This window comes from Microtus oregoni, unplaced genomic scaffold (assembly GCF_018167655.1).
Source record: "Microtus oregoni isolate MIOR12 unplaced genomic scaffold, Mior012 000002F_ref0000024, whole genome shotgun sequence".
Taxonomy (NCBI): Eukaryota; Metazoa; Chordata; class Mammalia; order Rodentia; family Cricetidae; genus Microtus; species Microtus oregoni.
Window position 1 is genome coordinate 64,201,496 of NW_024543061.1, and position 21,515 is coordinate 64,223,010.

The window sequence follows — 21,515 nt, forward strand, 5'->3', positions numbered from 1 at the left end:
AAAAAACATCATCCTTCCCAAGATACACACGTGGTAAAATACCACAGAAGAGCTGCCTCTAATTCCAGCACTCCAGAGGCTACGGCAGCAGGATTGCCATGAGTTTTGGGGCCAGTCTGGACTACAAGAGTTCCAAGGCAACCTGGGCTGCAAATTGAAACTCTGTTTCAAAAACACAAACAAGATTTGGTGGGGGGGGGGGGGGGGGGGGGTGCACCTGTAATCCTAGAGCTGGAGAGGAGGCAGAAGGAACAGGAATTCAAAACCAGTCTCCACTACATAGCAAGTTTGAGACCAGCCTGGGATATATAAGACTCTCTTTCAACAAGTCCCTCTGCTCCCCCCCCCCCCCAAAAAAAAAAGCAGAAGAGTCAAGGGTCATCTCTCTCTCACTCTGCCCTGTCCCCTGCATGGTTTTGATAATTTCTCCTTTCAATTCCGGTGAGAGCTATTCCTTAGCCTGACAGCAGGTGGCACTCACCCCAGGATTTCTTAAGTCATTTCCAGTAACTTCTCCCCAAAGGCCCTCCTCTAGCCCCACCTCCTCCTCCCAGCCCTGGGCCAAGCAGTCCAGTTGGTGCCAGATGTCAGGCTCCAGAGGCCTGGTCGCAGGGCTGGAAACCACCTGTGGAGCTCTCCCTCCACAAGCTGCATGGGCAAGATGTGAGTTTGCCTGTAGAGGGCCCTGGAGGAGAAAGGGGCAGGGAGAGAGGGAGGCAGGACATAGGGTTGTATATGTACACACGAATACACACACACACACACACACACACACACACACACAGTGGGGATGGGAGGGAGGGTTGGGAACGACCTAGAGGGAACTGAATTTGGCCTGAAAGTGGTCTGTTCAATGCCCTGAGTCAGGAATCATGTTTAAATGCCCCCTAATTTATACTCCAGGATGGGATTAGGCCTGGCTGAGGCAGGAGACTACCTGGCTTAGATGAGACTCACGGGGAAAAGGAGCAGTGTCTTCCCAGGTTAGAAACCCTGAAGTCTTGGAGGTCAGGCTGTATAGGAACCTAGATAGGAATCTACACAGGCTCGGGTGAGGAAAGTGGCATCAGGAAGTGCCCGCGCCCTGAGTCTCAGGACACGGCTCTCTCAACCCTTACCATCACTTACTACAACCAATATTTCTATATCCTCTGAAAGAGCTATGTGACCTCACCTTGTCTCCCCTACTCACTCACAGGTGCTGGCTGCTCCTTTGGGGAGTCCTCCATACCTGTCCTACACAGGCCTCTGTACTCTTGGCCCAGCAGTTCCCACAGCAAGTGACGTCCCCCGGATACCCAGAGCCGTATCTCAAAGGCCAGGAGAGCCACACTGATATCGAGGCTCCAGAGGGGTTTGCCGTGAGGCTGGTCTTCCAGGACTTTGATCTGGAGCCATCCCAAGACTGTGAAGGGGACTCTGTCACAGTGAGCCGGGCAAGGGATTCTGGGGCATAAGGGAGCCTCCCATGGGCAGTGGAATGTTACTCTACCCTGAATCACCCATCTAGAGAAAGAATTAAGTGTCCGAGTTAGCGGTCCCGGGAGCTTGTTAACCTGGGAAGCAACAGCCTTACACTCAGTACAGAACCTCCCACTACCATCTCCATCCCTGGCAACCTGCTGAGACCCACCAAGCAAGAGAGAAGGCTGCAGGGCAGGCCCTGGGTTTTGAGGACTTACAAAGGGACACACAGATATTCCTAGTCTACTATCTAGTCGCAGGTCTGGGACCTCACCCTCTCGAGGTGTTTATTGTTGAATGCCTGCTCTACTGAATCAGGAAACTGAACATAATTAATGGCAAATGATTTAAGTATCAAGTGAAGACCAAGTTCGTTTGGGAGGAGATGTCATTAATTTCAGCAAGGGCACTATTCAAAGTAAGAATATTTTTAAGTCATAGCTAATATTATCTTTTGGGTTACATTTTATTTATGTCAAAATAAGACATGCATATAATTTTTAAAGTCAGAAATCATACCCAGATTTAGTGGTTTGAGGCCATTATCCTGGAGCTTAAAAGACTGGGACAGGAAGATCAAAAGTTCAAGGCCTTCCAACTGCAGAGCAAGTTCAAAGCCAGCCTAGGCTATATAGGGAGACCGAGTCTCGAAAACAAAACAATAAATTATCCAGGCCAGCTTTGAACTCACAATCCTCCTGCCTCAGCTTTCTGAGTGCTTTGGTTATAAATCTGATTAAAAAAACTTTTTCCCCAAAGAGTTAGGAATACAGCTCATTGGTAGAAGATTTCCAAGATCCTAGATCCAATTCCCTGTGTAGAGAAAGAAGGAGCACGGGAGAGGGCATTAAAAAATCAGAGTTCTTCAAGGATTGCAATGAGAAGGAGTGGTCTCATCCTACCCCGGGGCAACCACTGTCAGCCCAGGTGTCCCCACTGGTGTTTATCTTCATACGCACAATTGCTGTGCTTGTCCTGTTCCACGGCTTTGAGCATTTCTTTCATTCTCGTTCCTCTCTAAACGTCCACTTAGAGAAGGTGGGTACTGGCTCCAGCCGTAAGACCTTCACCACCCAGTGCCCCCCCCGCCCCTCCTTCCATATTTATTATCCGCACTATAGGACTTTAAACTTGCAGATCTGAGCACATGTGTACGGCAATTACTTGTCTTTCTTCTCCAGCTCATGGTTTCCCGGGCTTCATTCTCCAATAGCTTCCTTAAACAAGGTGCATTAAGTTCCAGATGACCTAAGGGGCATAGTTCTACCCTTACTGTGGGCAGACAGTTTATCTGGGTCTACTACCCCAGATCTGAAGTCATTTTTCTCCCAGAATTTTGACGACATTGTCTTCTATCTCTAGAAATGCTTAAAAGTCTGAAGCTACCGTCATTCTCAATCTTCCATTTTTCTATCTAGAATTTTGTAAATATTTTCCTTATTCCAGTGTTCTGAACTTCCATTTCATGGGCCATGATGCAGATGGCTCTTTGCTCATTGTGTGGGGCTGATCTGGTTCTTTAGTTCTGGTAACATTCTTGCTTTATTTATTTAATAATTTATAGATGAATGCTTCCTTTCTTGTTCTTTTTTAATATGTGTGTGTGCGTGCACATGTGTATGTGTGTGTCCGTGTGTGTGCGTGCACATGTGTATGTGTGTGTCCATGTGTGTGCGTGCACATGTGTATGTGTGTGTCCGTGTGTGTGCACGCACATGTGTATGTGTGTGTGTTGATTGCCTTTGGGGGGCTACTCAGTCTAGGGGTTGTAACCCACCCGGCAGTCAGTTATTCCAGGGTCCCGGAGAGGCACTACCTATAAGATATGAGCTAGGAGACAGGAAGGAGGCCATGCTAAGTTTGTCAGAGCCTCCATTTATTAGAGACAGGGTACAACTTTTATAGGGTAAAGAGTTGGGGGATGGGCACAGGGGCCTGGGCTCTTGCCGCGTGGTTCACGTTGGTCACATGATCCGAGTTGGTCACGTAGGCAGGAGGTTATCTTCGGTCAGGTCACTGTAGGCCAAGAAGTCACGAGTTGACACACCTAGCTCCCTAGATAGTTTGGAATGTGGGGTGGGTTCCGCTAACAGATAGCTCTCCATAAACAGCCAATTTGGGTGTGGGGTAAGCTCTGTCAATAGAACAATTCCTAACACAATTAGGGGTGTGGGGTTCTCTGCAGACTCCCCAGGGAGATGGTTCCTGTAATGATTTTAGGAGGAAATTGGTTCCTAACATGTGTGTCCGTGTGTGTGCGCGCACATGTGTATGTGTGTGTCCGTGTGTGTGCGTGCACATGTGTATGTGTGTGTCCGTGTTTGTGTGCACGCACATGTGTATGTGTGTGTCCGTGTGTGTGCGTGCACATATGTATGTGTGTGTCCGTGTGTGTGCGCGCACATGTGTATGTGTGTGTCCGTGTGTGTGCATGCACATGTGCCAGCAGGTGCCAGAGGAGGCCAAAAGAGGACATGAGACCCCTGGGGCTGGAGCTGCAGGTGGTTGTGAGCCACCAGTCTCTGCTGTGCTCCAGCTGTCATGGGCTGTGGGCTGATTCTCTAGTTCAGTTCTCTGTTCTGTTCTGTTTTCCAGCTCTGTCTTTTTGCTCCACTTTCTAGGATATTTTTGTCTTTTTCTGTGGTGCTCAGAATCGACCCAGGGTTTCATGTGAACTGAGAGACACACTGACCTGAACTTCACTTTTAGCCCCAACTTCCTCATCTTTATATTCAAATCGTTCCGTTGGTGGTTTCTTCATGGGGACTCATTCTTTCTAAATATGAGGTTCTTATCACACATGCGCAATATCTCCTTGTTTCCCTCTCCTGGGGGTTGGTTTTAAATGTTTCCTGTTTTCTGCATTATCACTGTTTACCCAGGGTCTCTTTTCATTGTTTGTGGGCCTCTGCCTCCGCTTTTTACCTGAGAGACTTTCTTGCGATGGCTAATAATATTTGCCTGACCATTTTTATTTTTTTTATTTTTTTGGATTTTTCGAGACAGGGTTTCTCCGTAGCTTTTGGTTCCTGTCCTGGAACTAGCTCTTGTAGACCAGGCTGGCCTCGAACTCACAGAGATCTGCCTGCCTCTGCCTCATGACCATTTTTATTTAAGATTAAAACATGAAGCTGCTGACTTAAAGTCCTATGTGAACCATTTGAATATTGTATCTCAGTTCATCTTCTGCTGCTGTAATAAATTGCCACAGACCAGGTCATTTATAAGCTGTAGGAGTCCACTTTGTTCATGGTCTGGAGACCAGGGATGCCCAAGAGCACGGAAATGGTGAGGAGAGGGCTTTGTGCTGTCGTAACATAGGGGATGGTAAGGAAGCATGCAAGAGACGAGGAAAGATAGAACCTAACTCATCCCTTCATTGGGAACACACTTCAGCTGAGATGTTTCCTATGCCAAGTGCTTTCTGCCTCCTAAATGTGGGGAGTTCCATTTGTTGATGTTGAGAGATCAATCGTGGGCGGATCTGAGCAAAACATTTAGGGCAACTGAGAAATGTTTTCCTACCAACTTCTTCTCAGTGATGCGACCATAGAGCCTCAGGCTGGATGAAGTCGTAGAGAATGAGAGAACTAGCAAGATGCTAGAATAAGCCTAGGTTGGTAGCTCAGCTGAGGTGGAAATTGTCACAAATTCAATGTAAGCCTGGGCTACCTACTGGGTTCTAGGCCAACCTGGGCTACGACATGGAACTCTGCCTAAAACAAAGCAGCCAAGAATAAACCAGGGGTGGCTGTATGCATCTATAACACCATCACTCAGAAGACTGAGACAGGGGGATCACGAATCTGAAGCCAGTCTTACAGTGTCAAAGAAGAAAAAGAGGAGGGGAAAGAAAAGAACAGGAGGAAGTGGCAGGGGCAGAGGTGTTGTCCAAAAAATATGGGTTAATACAAAGTTGGAGGCCTCAGCAGGCTGTGTATGGAGACCCCCATCTCCAAAACCCAAGGGTTTGAGTGTGAGACACTTGCTTGGAATACCCAAGACTTGGATTCCATCGTGAGTCCTGTCAGTGTAGGGAAAACGTCACAAAGTTTGGCAAGATCATCCGGTCTCCAGTACCCCCACATCATGTGTATTTTATGCCCTTAGGTTCCCACATACTGAAAGGATTTTATTTAGAGTGGATAGAACAAGAGGAAGGGTTCCCAAGAGCAAACTAGAAAGGGCCTGAAGCCCAGGCTGTCTTCATAGAGGGTCTTACTGCTTCACGGATGCTGGTTATAGAAAGTCACTCAGAAAAGTGGAAGGAGGCAGGTCGGGACTTAATGTGTGTGTACTCTGACTCGAAGCGCCAGAGCTAGAGCCACTGTGGTGAGCACTGTGTTGGTGGAGTTTTCCCATCCCAGAAGCTGCTTCCCAACCACTCAAAGTCTTAATATTAATTATAAATGCTCAGCCAGTAGCTCAGGCTTATTATTAACTAGCTCTTACAACTTAAATTAACTCATTTCTATTAATCTGGGTATTGCCACGTGCCTCTGGCTTTACCTGCCCTCCAGCATGTATTGCCTCTGTGTTTCCTGGCAACTCCACTGACTCGGCCCTTCTTCCTCCCAGCATTCTTATGTTGGCTATCCCTCCTATACTTCCTGCCTGACTACTGACCCATCAGTTCTTTATTAACCAGTGAAAGTAATATAAACTCACAGTGGACAGGATTATTCCACAGCAACTGTTGTAGGGAATCTACCAGAAAAAACTACTCAGATATGGGTTTAAACCAATAGAAAGTTTAGTAGCCAGTCGGAGATTACGCTGGGTGTTCAGGATCCCAGTGTACTTCTGAGTCTTTCTTAGGATGAGCTTGCAAAAAGAAAAGGAAAGAAAGAAAGGAAGGAAGGAAGGAAGGAAAGAAAGAAAGAAGGAAGGAAGGAAGGAAAGAAAGAAGAAAAGAACAGTTAGCCAGAAGTGGAACTACAGAAGCCAAAAAACAAGGTTAGTACATTAGAGAATTTCCCAGGACTACGGGCTTTGATGGATTAGGTCTTTGTTTTCATTTTAGCAGGTGGTGCTGTCTACATGCTGAGTTTGATGGCCTGAATGGTACTTTCATTGTAGAGTCAGTTATGCTAAGTTCTGGGGCCTACTAAGGTCTGGGGGCCCTGTTACATTCCCCACTGCTCTTAGTGAATGAGTCAAATCATGACCTCATCCTGCTCTAAGGAGGCATAGTTGGTCCTAATGACCACTAATTGTACTGAATTGATACATAATTAACCATATAGCTTAAGATGCAGGACCCAATGCTGTTAATCCAATCAGAAAGAAAATTAGAGGCCTAGCCAGTGTTGATGGTAGAGTAGTTAGCCATCAGGACCAAAAGAACAGCCACTGCTGTCAGTTATGGGATTTATATCTTTGAAATCTTTGAGGCTTTTGTCCAGCCCTGGCAAGACTGTTTTCATCACGCCTGATGGATTGGCGTAGAAACAACAGGCTTCTCCTAAAGTCACACCCTTGTCGCATGAGAAAAAAGTCTAAACCCCTCTGATTCCACAGGACAACTTCTCCAAGGGAATCCAACTGTTGTTTTAATTCAGAAATGTAGTGATATCTCATTTGTATTTTAATAAATAAAACTTGCCTGAAGATCAGAGAGTAAAACAGCTCCCCAGTCAGCCTTACAGACCAGGCAGTGGTGACACATGCCTTTAATCCCAGTAGCCACACTAGTTTGCCATAGAAACCAGGTGGTAGTGGTACATACCCTTAATCCCAGAACTAGAAAGGAATATAAAATGGGAGGAGACAGCTCTCAGACAGTCTCATTCTGAGATTCCTCGAGACAAGATTGCCATTTCGGATTGAGGTAGAGATAAAGAGCCAGTGACTGGCTGTTTTGCTTTTCTGATCTTCGAGTTGAACCCTAATATCCATCTCTGGGTTTTTATTAAGCATGTTATATAGAAATAGGTTCTGGTCTATTAAGGGGCAGTTTAAACCTATCTCTAGAGTCCCTTCCTGTGGCATAAAGTCTGATTCCCTACATTTTCCCTGTTTCCCAAAGGCCAGACTCTTTTTAAAGGAATTTTTCAGGAAGCCTATGTTTCACAACCCCAAGTTTTGCAATGGAAACTCCCTTTTCTTTGACAGCTGGGAAGCCCGGCTACAGGGCATGCATAGAATTATAAACTCTGGATTCCAATCTTAAAAGATAAACTCCCACATCCTTTTGTTTTTGTTTTTCAGTGCAACCAAACATTTAAAGTGGGCATTGGTGAACAAGGGTCAAGATGACTGTAGGTTGCTGGTCTGTGGTCATTTTCTAATCCCTTTCCTGCAGCTGGGAACCTCAGTTCCCAGGTTTAGGCCTGAGGGCAGTGGGCATTGGACCATGACCCTCTATTCATACAAAAAATAAGACTCAGAAGGGAATGAAGGGGCAGGGTGTGGAAGAGCCTGGGACCTGGCAAAACCTTGATTGGAATGGGTCCGTAGTCTGGAGACAGTTCATCTGGCAGCAGCGGCAGCAGCCATGGCTGTTCCTTCCACTTTCTTGCCCAGAGTGAGGTGGATCCATAGTGTAATGACAGCTACCTTCACTCATAGCAATAGGAGCGGAGAGAGTCACCATGTAGCATCCTTTCAAAGCTGGTTCCAGCATCCCTTGGCGACCTGCTTGACCCAGACAATATCACCAGATTCTGTAACGGCGTAAATGAATGCAGACAGAGTGTAAAAATATATATATAGCTTTAATGTAGAAATAGACTTACAGAACCACCGTTCCCGCGGAGACCAGGAAAGCAGAAGCGAGAGCTCGGAGCTTGCTCGCCAAATTTATAGGCAGACATTAGCCCGAGGCGAACACACCCCATAAGGGGTGGGACTTATCCCTACATCTCCCCTTTTTGTCTAAATAAGACAGAACTAAACCAAATACAACTACATACAATAACAACAAATAATAAATACAACAAACAATATTGAGAACAAAAGCTTTGCTACACATTCTATCTCAAGAAGTCCAAATAATGTAAAGAGTAACTACAATTATATAATCTTCAACTCAGTCAAAGATCTGAGAAGGGAATAAACACTACTCAACAAACGAGATATATCCAAAATGTGCAACAATTGACAGAGACAACTGACTACCTGGGCAATCACCCAAAGTCTCGTTTGCAACGTTGAGTCAACCAATTTTGGCTAAGGCCTACATAACTGACATACCATTATTAAAGGCAAGGAACTTTTCAAAACTATCTTACCCTGTCTTGGCAGGATATGACAGTCCTGTTTTATCCATTGATGCACGCTCTGTATCTGTGTCAGTGGTTGAGGTATGGGCATTTCTTTGCCCAAAGGCCAGTTCTGCCAAATAGAAAGGCTCCAGATGGAGTGTTTTTGGTGCTCAACATTCTCTCGGGAATAGAGCGGTGTTGCCAGGAGCAATTGTGTCTCACTATCACGAAACTCTGAGTTAGATTAAAGGCCATTTTCTACAGCTCTTTGAAGAGATTGAAGATTATCTATCTATACTGAGTATAATCTCTATATATCTAAAGAACCTGATTAGTCTAATTATAAATGACAAACTTAGATGACAATTAGTCTATATAATTCTCAATATCTATCTAACTTAAAGACTAAGACAATAAATGACTGTGAAACAAATGAGGACAATGACCTCCAAATATAAACAATGTACAAATATACATTGCAGTAGGTAAATATATATCAATACACAAATAGTATATAAGTATCTTAATCAGAGGTAGAAATGTACACTGCAATATGGTAAATATATACAATATATATATCAATACAATATATGTCAATACATAAAATGTTTTAAACAGAGGTAGAAACATGCATGCGTACAATAGTCCATATAATTTAACTTTGTTTCATTATACAAGAATTGATACCAATATATTTGCCCGGCTAGCTCAGTCGGTAGAGCATGAGACTCTTAATCTCAGGGTCGTGGGTTCGAGCCCCACGTTGGGCGCCAAAATGTAACGGCGTAAATGAATGCAGACAGAGTGTAAAAATATATATATAGCTTTAATGTAGAAATAGACTTACAGAACCACCGTTCCCGCGGAGACCAGGAAAGCAGAAGCGAGAGCTCGGAGCTTGCTCGCCAAATTTATAGGCAGACATTAGCCCGAGGCGAACACACCCCATAAGGGGTGGGACTTATCCCTACAAGATTCAAACAAGGAGAAACTGGTGGTGGACTCAGGCTGGCTGGGTCCTTTGGATAGACCAATGGATAGTATTTATGGAGGGCTGGAGAGCCTTGACTTGAGAACGGGATGGTTGGAGAGTTCTGCCAACTGCTGGTCTCTGAGCCTGGGAAGTCAGGGAGGTCTTCCAAGCATAATCTCATAGAGGGGAATCCTTCCTCATATGTGATGCAGCAGGCCCAAAACAAAGGAAAGGGAAGGAGGTCTATACCCCCAACCCCTGCCTTCCCTGGACTCCAGTGGGAATTTTGTTAGAGTTTCTTTAACATCCTGTTTATTCTTTTAATCCGCCCAGAACTCTGAGGTCTATATGCACAATCAAGTTCCCAATCCATACCTAAGGCTTTTACTATTAATTGAGATGTTCTCACTATGAAAGTCAGACCACAGTTAGATCCCATTTCTAGGGGTAGGCCAAATCAGGGAATCAGTTCTGGAGGAACTTTTAAGCTACTACTTGAGCAGTTTCAGTCTGGGTGGGGAAAGTTTCTACCCACCTGGAAAAGGTATCTAGAAAAACCAGCAAGTCCTTATATCCTTCCCTGGCAGGCTGGATCTCAGAGAAATCAATTTTCCCAGAGTTCCCCAGGATGTTGGCCTCTCATTCAGATCCCTTCCTACATAGGCTGTTTGGTTTGTTTTAGCTTTGTTTTTAATTTTCATTTTTCTTTTGGTCTTGTTTTTTACCTGGCACCAAACCTGGCATCTAGCTGAGATATCCCATGCCAGGATGTCCAATGTAGGAATAATGATCTTGGTCTGAGCAACTCAGAAAGTATTGTGGATCCTGGTGAAGAAGATACCAGAGTCCTCCCAGTTGTTTCTGGGAGAATGATCTTCCCCTCTGGTGTCCTCCATCAAACTGTGGGTTCCAGCTGTTTGTTTTCTACATCCTCTATCTCCTCTTGGTTGTACCATGCAGTCTTAGGCAGCACTGGACTGGGGTATGTCATCAGAATATCAATAGATCCCACTGCCTTAGAACCACCTGCTAGGCAGCCAGGTCAACAGCCCAGTTACTCTCACCTCGGGGGAGTCATCTTTTTGATGTCATCGGCAGTGGTTGATATCAGCTTATAGGGGAATTCAAATAACCCCCACGAAGGCCAACATTTTCTCTTTATTTTTAATGTTCTTTCCCCAGTGGTGAGAAGCCGCCTTCTCTACAGATCGTATTGTGGGCGTGCACAGTAGTAAAAGCGTAACAACTGCCCATGTATGCAGCCATGGACTTTCCTTCCTCCCATCTGAGAGCCTGGGCCAGAAGCGATCAGTTCTGCTCTCTGGGCTGAGGTTCCTGGTTTGGGCCCAAATTATTTCAGTTAAAGTAACCACTCCAGCTCCAATGTTCCTGGATTCATCTTTCATCTCGTTACAGTCATGGATGAACATCTAAGGGTCTTCATCAGGCAAGAGGGCAGCAGGATCGATGGTGGCGTTTCTCAAACAAGAAAGTGGTCCAGGAGTAGGGCATGACACTGGGTCACACAGACATTAGCCAGCATTCTGGGGTTCCTCGGAGGGCAAACACCATGAGCATCCTGTCTCAGCAGCATGGTGTGCCGAGAGTTATATGAGCCTGACCCAGAGTTGTTAACTAGTTTCCATTAGACTGGCAGTGGCCACCACAGCTCTTAGACAATTGGGCCATTGTGGAACTACGGGGTCAATTTGGTTTGGACAGGTATGTCACAGGGCAATTCCATGGCCCCAACATTTGGGTTAAAAACTCTTTTGTAGTGTCTTTTGTTTTATGGACAAACAGATGAAAAGGTTTTGGGACGTCTGGAAGAGTTAGGGCAGAATCAGAAGTCAGCGCTGTTTTTAAAGCCTCAAAGGCCTTTTGTTTAGTCTCAGTCCAGAATAAGGACTCAGCGCCTCGCTTGGTGCTGGTGTATAGAGGCCTTGCAAACTCTGGCATCCGTAGGTGGCAATGCCTACCCTCACCTAGGAACTCTCCAACCGGTCTCTTAGTCTTTGGAGTTAGAATCTGGAGGATGGCAGCAATCCCGCTCTGAGAGAGGCTCCTTTTGCCTCCCTTCAGCTGGTAGCCAAGATAGGGAGCCTCTGATGCACAGTGGGCTTTCTTATCTGACCTCTGTAGCCCATGGTCTGTGCCTCTTGCAGCAGTTCCTCGGTGGCCCCTTCATAATCTATTCTGGTTTTAGAGGCTATTCTAAGAATACAGCCCTAAGAAACCTCTGACAGAAGGGCAGGGCATCAGTATTTAGTGTCTCATCAAACAGTATTGGAGAATTTTTATATCCTTAGGGCAACCTGACCCAGGTAAGCCACCCACTGTAGCCTCTTTCTGGGTCCGTCCCTTTAAAAGGAATAATGATGGACTCTCCTCTGCCGGTGGGAGGCTGAAGGATGCATTTTTCAGGTCCCAGACAGTGAGCACCTGTCTCTCTGGAAGAATTGTACTCATGAGAATCAGAGGCCCCGGGTGTCTTCACAGGCAGGAGAGGTCTATTCCAGGATGACAGGCAGGCCTCCAGCATGCCTATCTTTCCATGTTAGGCAATACGGACCACAATTTCTCCTTTTGTTTCCAGGGTCATTGAGTATTGTTTAATCTGGATAAGGGTAACTGAACTGGTTAGTTAAACAAGTACAGGAATTTGGTGTCGGGTCAGTCCTGGGGTGTTGGCTTCTGCTCAGATCCCCTCAGATCCCCAGGAATTTTGTTGTAAATATGAGATAGTCCAACTGTATATTTTGATGAGGGGCAAACTTTCAGCTAGGAGATAGTCTTCCAGCAGAGGGCAAGACACCAAAACGTTGCTGTGTAAGTCGTACTGTGTGCTATTGTAAGAGAAGGTTTACAAAAAAGTTCTTGTCCCTCAATCAGTAGTTCCCTCTAGTAACTGGGACCTATTTATACCTTTAGATTTTTTTAAACTTATATCATTTTTTCTACTATCTGGGCATGCCTGGATGATAAAGGAAATCTTTTTAGCAGCTGTCTTTTTTTCTGGATTTATTTCTGGGTTTGTTTGTTTTTGTTTTGTTTTGTTTTTTTGCAGTTGGCTTTAATACTTCTAGAAAGGACTTAGTGAGAACTGTTTAAAGTCTCCTTAGTTTGTGTTGAACAGAAGCGAAAATCCGTTCTACACAGGCTGCCTTGTCTGGCAATGATGCCCTTGCCAGGCCCAGGGGCAGCTGGGTTTTAGTGTTTTCCGATTCTGCAGGTCACTGGTTGAAAAGAAGTCATGAACCGTGGAAGAGGAAGGAGTGGAACTTACTTCTTCCCGCTTTCCTAGGGCTGCTTAGAGCAGGCTGGGAAGCTGAGGGAATGCACACCTTGGGGAAGCTATATCTCCCTCCCTGTGTGTCTTCTGCTTAGATGATAGGGAGCTCTGGATGAGAGAGGCCTGGCTTGTCCCCACCTCCACACAGGGACCAGATGGAGCCAGACCATAAGCAGGAGTCCAGTAGCAACACAAGCAAGTGCTCCAAGAGTGGGACAGGTGAAAGGATTTTTGGTTCCTCTGGGTGACCTGGCAGAGCCAAAAGTGTTCAGGTCCCCAGCAAGAGTTCTTAAGCCCAGGGCAGTGAGGATGGATGGTGTCATACCGAGCAAGCCGTTGGTCAACACAGGGAAACAGTTGATAGAAATATATAGAAAGACACACATGCCCCGGGGGGGGGGGGGGGGGGGGAGGAAAGGAGAGGAAAAAAAGAAGGTTTTTATTAGTCAGTCAGTGACTACACTGGAATCCCAGCATGGCCCTAAGTCTTTCTCAGGGTGAGATTTTAAACACACACACACACACACACTCAAATATATATCCTGGGTTGACATACTACAGTTAACAAGGACAGTTAGTCAGAAGTGGAGCTGCAGAAGACAAAAAGCAAGGCCAATACATTAGAGACTTTCCCAGAACTGTGGACTTTGATGAATTAAGTATTTGTTCTCATCTAAACGGGTGGTACAGTCTGCGTGCTGAGTTTTATGGCCTGAATGGCGCTCCCATCATGGCATCAGTTGTGCTAAGGTCTAAAGGCCTGTTCCAAGCTTCAGGGACTCAGTTTTGTGAGAAGCAGATATAGTCTTTTCTTGGAATTTACAATCCAGTGAGAAGTGCAGAGAGCCCAAGGTTTCAAAGGAATCTCCCGGAAGAAGGAAAACAGAGTGAGTTTTACAAGGTGATCAGAGTAGACACGAGAGGGAGACAATCGCATGGTCACTCAGGGAAACTTTGGAGCCGAAAACGAGACTGAAAGCTAATTCAGACCAACCTCAACACAAACAGCTTCTGAGCTCCACAGGGGAGCTTCATTTCCAGGCAGAGCTGAAACGATCGCAGACGTGACTGCATCCTGCGGCCAGTGCTACAGACTTACCCTACACTTCCTCTTTCAGATTTCAACCAGAGGAACAGATGCAATCCGGCTGTGCGGGCAGCTCGGTTCCTCTCTCGAGAGCCCTCCTGCTCTCAGAGAGTTCGTATCCTCTGGGAGGAGTTTGCGGCTGACCTTCCGGGCACACTCTTCACCCCAGAACAAGATGACACACCTGCACAAGGGCTTCCTGGCTCTCTACCAAGCTGTAGGTAAGGGTCATTTCTGGAGTGTAGGGAGAGAAACTTTGTGAGCCCATTCCTGGGTCCTGGCGCCTTGAAGCATGAGTGGCAGGTAAGGCTCAGGGATCGGGAACTCCTGAACTGACTCTGTCCTTCTCCCTGCGCTGACCTTGCTAGTGAGCAACCCAGTTAGCAGTCAACTGCTTGACCCCAGCCATTAATTCCAAGAAAGTTTACAGCCCTGTGTGCAGATCAAAGAAATCAGAAAGTCAGGTTAGTTTGTGAAGTTCTAGATCTTCAAACAGTGACTCGCTTTTTTGAAAGATAATATTTGCACATAATAAATTTTTTTCAATGAAGGTGTGAAAAGTAAGACTTTCTCTGAATCTCTGGCCTTTGTCGCTGATCATCTTTCCAGAAATAGCCCAGTTTTCCATCTAGTAGATATTTTTCTAAAGACATTTCCATCCTTGAAGATTTTTGTTGTTGTTGTTTTTGTTTTTGTTTTTCGAGACAGAGTTTCTCTGTAGCTTTGGAACCTGTCCTGGAACTAGCTCTTGTAGACCAGGCTGGCCTCAAACTCAGAGATCCACCTGTCTCTACCTTCCAAGTGCTGGGATTAAAGGCGTGCGCCACCACTGCCCAGCTAAGGTTGCCACTTTTTAAGCTCAGTATGCCTTTTTTAAAGACTTATTTGTTTTGCTTGCACGTATGTCTGTGCACCATGTGTGTGCCTAGTACCTGCAGAGGCCAGAAGAGGGCGAAAGACTACCTACAGCTAGAGTCATGAGCTGCCACGTGGGTACGGGGAACTGAACCAGGGTCCTCTGGAAAAACAGCTCTTTACTGCTGAGCCATCTCTCCAGCCCCAAATTCAGTGTGTCTTAAAGGCCATGTCTCATAATATGGTGACCACTGACTCTATATTTTTAATAACACATAATATTCCCTTGATTGCTGTAACACTATTTAGTGAGTCTCCCATGGATCGATACTTTGTTGCCACCAACAATGTGGCTGTGCATTTCCTTACACACATATCTTTTTTTTATTAAAGATTTCTGTCTCTTCCCCGCCACCGCCTCCCATTTCCCTCCCCCTCCCCCAATCAACTCCCCCTCTCTCATCAGCCTGAAGAGCAGACAGGGTTCCCTGCCCTGTGGGGAGTCCAAGGACCTCCCACCTCCTTCCAGGTCTAGTAAGGTGAGCATCCAAACTGCCTAGGCTCCCACACAGCTAGTACGTTCAGTAGGATCAAAACCCAGTGCCATTGTTCTTGACTTCTCAGCAGTCCTCATTGTCTGCTATGTTCAGCAAGTCCAGTTTTATCCCAGGCTTTTTCAGACCCAGGCCAGCTGGCCTTGGTGAGTTCCCGACAGAACATCCCCATTGTCTCAGTGTGTGGGTGCACCCCTCGCGGTCCTGAGTTCCTTGCTCGTGCTCTCTCTCCTTCTGCTCCTGATTTGGACCTTGGGGTTTCAGTCCGGTGCTCCAGTGTACACACACATCTTTGAACACAGGTGTGAGGATTTCTTTATGGCAAATTCTTTGCAATTTATGTTCTAAGATACAACACATTTGCATTTTTAAATTTTGAAGTTGTTTAGCATCCTTCCAAAGAAGTTTTGATAATTAATACATCCACCAGCTGTGTTTGGAAAGACCAGTTCAAAACTTGATATAGTTGGAATTTTCTTTGGGCTGCTAACCAGCTCTCAAATAAAGATATGAAGACTTATTATTAATATGAAAACTCAGCCTTAGCTTCAGCTTGTCCTACCAGCTCTTAATTTAACCTGTTCCTATTCATCTATGCTTTACCTTGGGACTTTTTATCTTTCCTTCATTCTGTATGTCCTACTTCTCTGCTTCCTCTGTGTCTGTCTGTCTGGCCCCTGGCATCTCGTTTTCTTTCTTCCTTGAGCTTAAATTCCTCCTCCTACTTACTCCCCTTGCCAGGAAGTTCCTCCTATACTTCCTCCCTTACTATTGGCCATTCAGCTTTTTATTAGACCAGTCAGGTACCGTAGGCAGACAAGGTAAAACAGCAACACATCTTTACATAATTAAACAACCATGTGACTGCATAAACAAATGCAGTACATTTTTGCATAGTTAAATAAATATTCTGCAACAACCCACTTCTCACAGTGGCTTTCAAGTTCTTGGAGTATTAAAAATCTTATCTCTGAAAATCAGCATGGATTTTGTTGAGCCTTGTGCACTGACCATACAGACACAGCTGAGCTGTGCACTGACCATAAGACACGGCTGAGCTGTGCACTGACCATACAGACACGGCTGAGCTGTGCACTGACCATAAGACACGGCTGAGCTGAGCACTGACCATACAGACACGGCTGAGCTGAGCACTGACCAGACAGACATGGCTGAGCTGTGCACTGACCATACAGACACGGCTGAGCTGTGCACTGACCATAAGACACGGCTGAGCTGTGCACTGACCTTACAGACAAGGCTGAGCTATGCACTGACCATACAGACACGGCTGAGCTGTGCACTGACCATACAGACACAACTGAGCTGTGCTCTGACCATACAGACACGGCTAAGCTGTGCAGTGACCAGACAGACACGGCTGAGCTGTGCACTGACCAGACAGACACGGCTGAGCTGTGCACTGACCAGACAGACACAACTGAGCTGTGCACTGACCATACAGACACAACTGAGCTGTGCACTGACCATACAGACACAACTGAGCTGTGCACTGACCATACAGACACGGCTGAGCTGTGCACTGACCATAAGACACGGCTAAGCTGTGCACTGACCAGACAGACACGGCTGAGCTGTGCACTGACCAGACAGACACAGGCAGAAGCATCTCTCACGTTGCCAGTTTGCAAGTCTCCAAGAGTCCCTAAGAACTGCTGTTTCCCTACAGCTGTGACCCAGCCCGATGGGGACTCTGAGACTGTCACCACACCTGGATCTGACCCTCCCAGGATCCAGAACTGCTGCCAAGATCCCTATTATGAGGCCAAACAAACTGGTGAGTCTCCAGCTGTTGAGGAGATAGTTCCCATCTGCCTTGCTCCTCTAAAAAGGCACAAGGCCTCTGAGTACCTATCCTATTAGCTGGGCACCCCCAGTGCTGGGCTTACTTCTTTGTTGTCCCTCATTCTGCTCCACAGGGACATTCAGCTGTCCATCCTTGGGGACTTTGAAGGACAGACAGGATGGGGAGGAGGTTCCTCGATGTGAGCCAGGTGAGTAACTGCCCACCTGGTGCTGTTGTGGTGGCCAGATGCCAGTGGCCTCTGCTGTTACTGGGAGGGCTGGGACATGGGGTGAAAGGGAAGTTCTGGAATAGACAATAGAGGTGAAGGAAGAAGGCTTATGATGATGTAAAGAGGGTCCAGAAAAGAAGAGGCAAAGAGCTCATCCCTCACTCTCCAAAGTGAGGAGATGTCAAGATATGTCTCAGAGAGGTGGCAGGGGGTAGCTCTATGGTAGATCACCTGCCTAAGAGGTGGTCTATACATAAGGTCAATCCCCAGTAAAACAAACACACACTATTTATTGTGTGTGTGCAAATAAATTAATACACTTGTAATCAAAGCACTGGGGTCTCATCCAACCTAAAGCAACTGTCTCAAAAACTTAGATAAAAGACACTTGAGGAAAGACGACAGCCAAGACTAACCTGTGGCCTCTGCATACATATGCACACACACACACATGCACACATACACACATGCACACACACATGCGCACACACATGTACACGCACATACACACATACACACATGCACACACGCAAGCACACACACACACTCGCCCTGTCAACCACTAGTCTACTTCCTACCTCCATGGATTTGTCCATTCTGGACATTGCATGCAAATGGAATCACACTTTGAGTCTTTTTTGGCTGATTCTCACCTTAGCATAAGGCTTTCAAGGTCATCCACATTATAACAGCACTTCATTCTTTTTTTTGTGTGTGTTTTTTTTTTTTTGGGTGGTGGTGGTGATTGTGGTGGTGGTTTTGAGTTTTTTTGTTTTTGTTTTCTTTTTTTGAAACTATCTCTATATACCAGAATGGCCTCAAACTCCCTAGAATCTGTAGTCAAAGATGTCCTTGAACTTCTCATTTTTCTGCTTGTTTCCCAAATTCTGGTATTAAAGCCTGTACCAACATGCCTGAGTGAAATCCATATTTTCAAACAAAAGTACTGCCCCCTAACTAAATGTGATCCACAGAACAGACAAAGGGGAGCCTGGGTTAAGAAGTGGGTGGCGTGGGAGATGTTGGGAGTCAAGGAGTGGTACAGAAAATCGGCAAAAAGCACTGACAATAAAATTCGAACCAGAGATAGCCCTATGAGAGCTAAGGAATGCTTCTATGATGTCTAAGGCAGGAGAGAAGGCCCCACTGTCCTGTTCCATGCAGGATTTGTGCTCCATGATGTAAGATTAATTCACTGCTCACATCAGTGCTTGTGATGTACACACCTGGAAGGTCCTAGCCCTCTGAGGAGTAACATCTGGGAGCCTCCTTGCACCTGGAGCCTCCTCGCACCTGGAGCCTCCTCGCACCTGGAGCCTCCTCGCACCTGGGAGTCTCTTTGCACCTACCACAGCACCTCACACGTCTCTAACATCCTGCAGTTCTTGATTGCTCTCCTTCCCTCTCCTCTCTTGCAGTCTGTGGAAGACCCGTCATCCCCATTGTCCAGAACCCGAAGACTTTTAGTTCTTCCCCAGCTAAGCTGGGCAACTTCCCTTGGCAAGCCTTCACCAGTATTTACGGTCGTGGGGGTGGAGCCCTGCTGGGTGACAGATGGATCCTGACTGCTGCCCATACCATTTACCCCAAGGACAGCGTCTATCTCAGAAAGAACCAGAGTGTGGAAGTGTTTCTCGGTCACACAGACATAGGCGAGCTGCTGAAACTAGGGAACCATCCTGTCCGGAGGGTCGTGGTTCACCCAGACTACCGCCAGTATGAGTCCCACAACTTCAACGGGGACATTGCCCTCCTTGAGCTTCAGCACAGTGTCCCCCTGGGCCCCAACGTCCTCCCAATCTGTCTGCCTGACAATGAGACCCTCTACCACAGCGGCCTGTGGGGCTATGTCAGTGGGTTTGGTGTGGAGATGGGCTGGTTAACGACTAAGCTGAAATACTCAAAGCTGCCTGTAGCTCCCAGGGAGGCCTGTCAAGACTGGCTCTGCCAGAGGCAGCGGATTGAGGTGTTTTCTGAGAACATGTTCTGTGTTGGGGACGAGACTCAGATGAATAGTGTCTGCCAAGGGGACAGTGGCAGCGTCTTCGTGGTGTGGGACAATCGTACTCTTCACTGGGTGGCCACAGGCATTGTATCCTGGGGCGTCGGGTGTGGTAAGGGGTATGGCTTCTACACCAAAGTACTCAACTATGTGGATTGGATCAAGACGGTAATGGAAGGTAAAGATTGACCCCAGGGGACCTGAGCAGTGGACCAGCACTGTGGAGGTCCGAGGATCCACTTAGGGTCTGGGAACCGTATTTAAGTCACTGATTCATCAAACCACCACCCAAGAGGAAGCCTCCTCCCCTGAACCTACACCATCCCAAATCAGCAGCACCACCCACTGCCCCTTCTCACCTTCAGTTTTCTCGGGCTTTGTACCAGGGTAGCCTGCACATATGTCTAAGCAACATTTGCTTAGAACATCGTTTTGTTTGTTCAAGGCAGGATTTCACTCTGTACCCTAGGCTGGCCTCAAACTCGTGACAGTGATTCGGCTTCCGCCACCCAAACACTGGGATTCCGAGCATGCACAGATAAACCTGGCAGCGTCACCGCGTGCGTCTTTTCGAATCCCCTACCTCAGCTATTGACGGTTTCTTCTGCATTTACTTATGGAACAGCAATCGTCTCGTCTTCTGTCCAGACGGAGTGTGGACGAACGGGTTTTAATTGCACTGTGTCTCAGAAATACTCCAGAGACCCTTATATGGACCATCAAAATGAGACACCGTTGGCTTCACCACCTACGACAAGTACACGCAGTGAAGTGATACCTCCTTTTTCAACCTCGGTCCACTGTGTGCCAAGGCCATCACCTGTTATCCACCTAATCCAGGCACCGCGCTGGCAAAGGGTGCGTTAGCCATCGTCCATGTCTCACAATGAAGAAACTGAAGCTCAGAAAGACACGGTGGCTTGCGGAAGTGCCACAGCTGGTTCTTGGTTGAGGCTGCATCCCTCCCAGCATGCTCTCTGCTGTATCCCTCCCAGCATGCTCTCAGGGATACCTCTCTGCTGCCCTGGAGACCTACCTCATCATCCATGCCCCCTTCTGATCCCCCTAGCTTTACAGACCCCGTCCCTGGGGAAGACCTGCTTCGGCGAAGGTAAAATCATCAGTTCACACACATTCCTGAGGCCCCCATCACCAAGGGCACTGCCAGGCTGAGAAGATGAACTCTTTAATTTGTAGGAAAGATTTGGGGTGACTTGCAGTGAAAGACAAAAATAAAATGCCAGAGTTTGGCGAGAATAGAGGATGTGTAGCGTAAAAAAGAAGGAAGGAAGGATGTTAGCTAGGGCTGAGAGTGAAGATGCTCTATGGCCAACGTGGTGAAAACTAGCAGGACCCAAGCTGAGCAAGTGACACGCACCTAAATCCCAGACACTCGGGAGCCCGAGGAGGAAGGACCGTAAGTTCAAGACCAGCCTTGATCTCATCTCCAAGTTTAAAAAAAAATAGCCAGTCCGTGGTAGCCTGATCTACAGAGTGAGTTCCTGAACACCCAGGGCTACACAGAGAAACCCTGTCTGGAAAACAAATAAATAAATAAAGGTGGTGGGATCTAAATATGGTTGATTCTACTTTTCAAACCCAATGCACAGTTCAAATTACCATTAAAAACAGTCTAGGGGCTGGAGAGGTGGCTCTTCCAGAGGGCCCAGGTTCAGAACCAAACCACACACACACACACACAAAAAAAAAAAAAAAAGGAAGCTCACAATGTCTGTGACTCTGGTTCTGGGGTATCCTGCCCCCTCTTCCAGCCTTCATAGGCACTGTATGCACATGTATACATACATAGATGCAGGCAAAACACCCATACGTACAAACTACAAATAAATGAAATCTTTAAAACTAAATAAATAGGTTTAACTAAAAGTATTCTAAAAATTACTAAACAGAAGTTGCTTTAGGTGGAGTGGTTTTGACTAATTTTCTCTTGTTTTTTACTGGTAACTTTTATATAATAAGCATTTATCATTTTTATTGAAATTTTTATAAAAAATTATATATTAACAAAGCAAAAATACATATATTT

The 21,515-nt window shown here is 46.4% G+C and overlaps 1 protein-coding gene across 1 annotated transcript; it reads left to right on the forward strand.

The window, feature by feature from the left end:
• The first annotated feature begins 566 nt into the window (after window positions 1-566).
• Window positions 567-21,095, forward strand: C1rl (complement C1r subcomponent like). Its single transcript, XM_041642111.1, has 6 exons — window positions 567-663; window positions 1,199-1,427; window positions 14,053-14,242; window positions 17,121-17,228; window positions 17,371-17,445; window positions 18,885-21,095. The coding sequence occupies exons 1-6, from the start codon at window positions 653-655 to the stop codon at window positions 19,655-19,657; spliced, it is 1,386 nt and encodes a 461-aa protein (XP_041498045.1). The 5' UTR covers window positions 567-652; the 3' UTR covers window positions 19,658-21,095.
• The last annotated feature ends 420 nt before the right edge of the window (window positions 21,096-21,515 follow it).

Coding starts and splice junctions, on each gene's coding strand:
- C1rl (XM_041642111.1), top strand. Junction 14,243..17,120: donor GGCTCTCTACCAAGCTGTAG/GTAAGGGTCATT, acceptor GTTTCCCTACAG/CTGTGACCCAGCCCGATGGG. Junction 17,229..17,370: donor TTATGAGGCCAAACAAACTG/GTGAGTCTCCAG, acceptor TCTGCTCCACAG/GGACATTCAGCTGTCCATCC.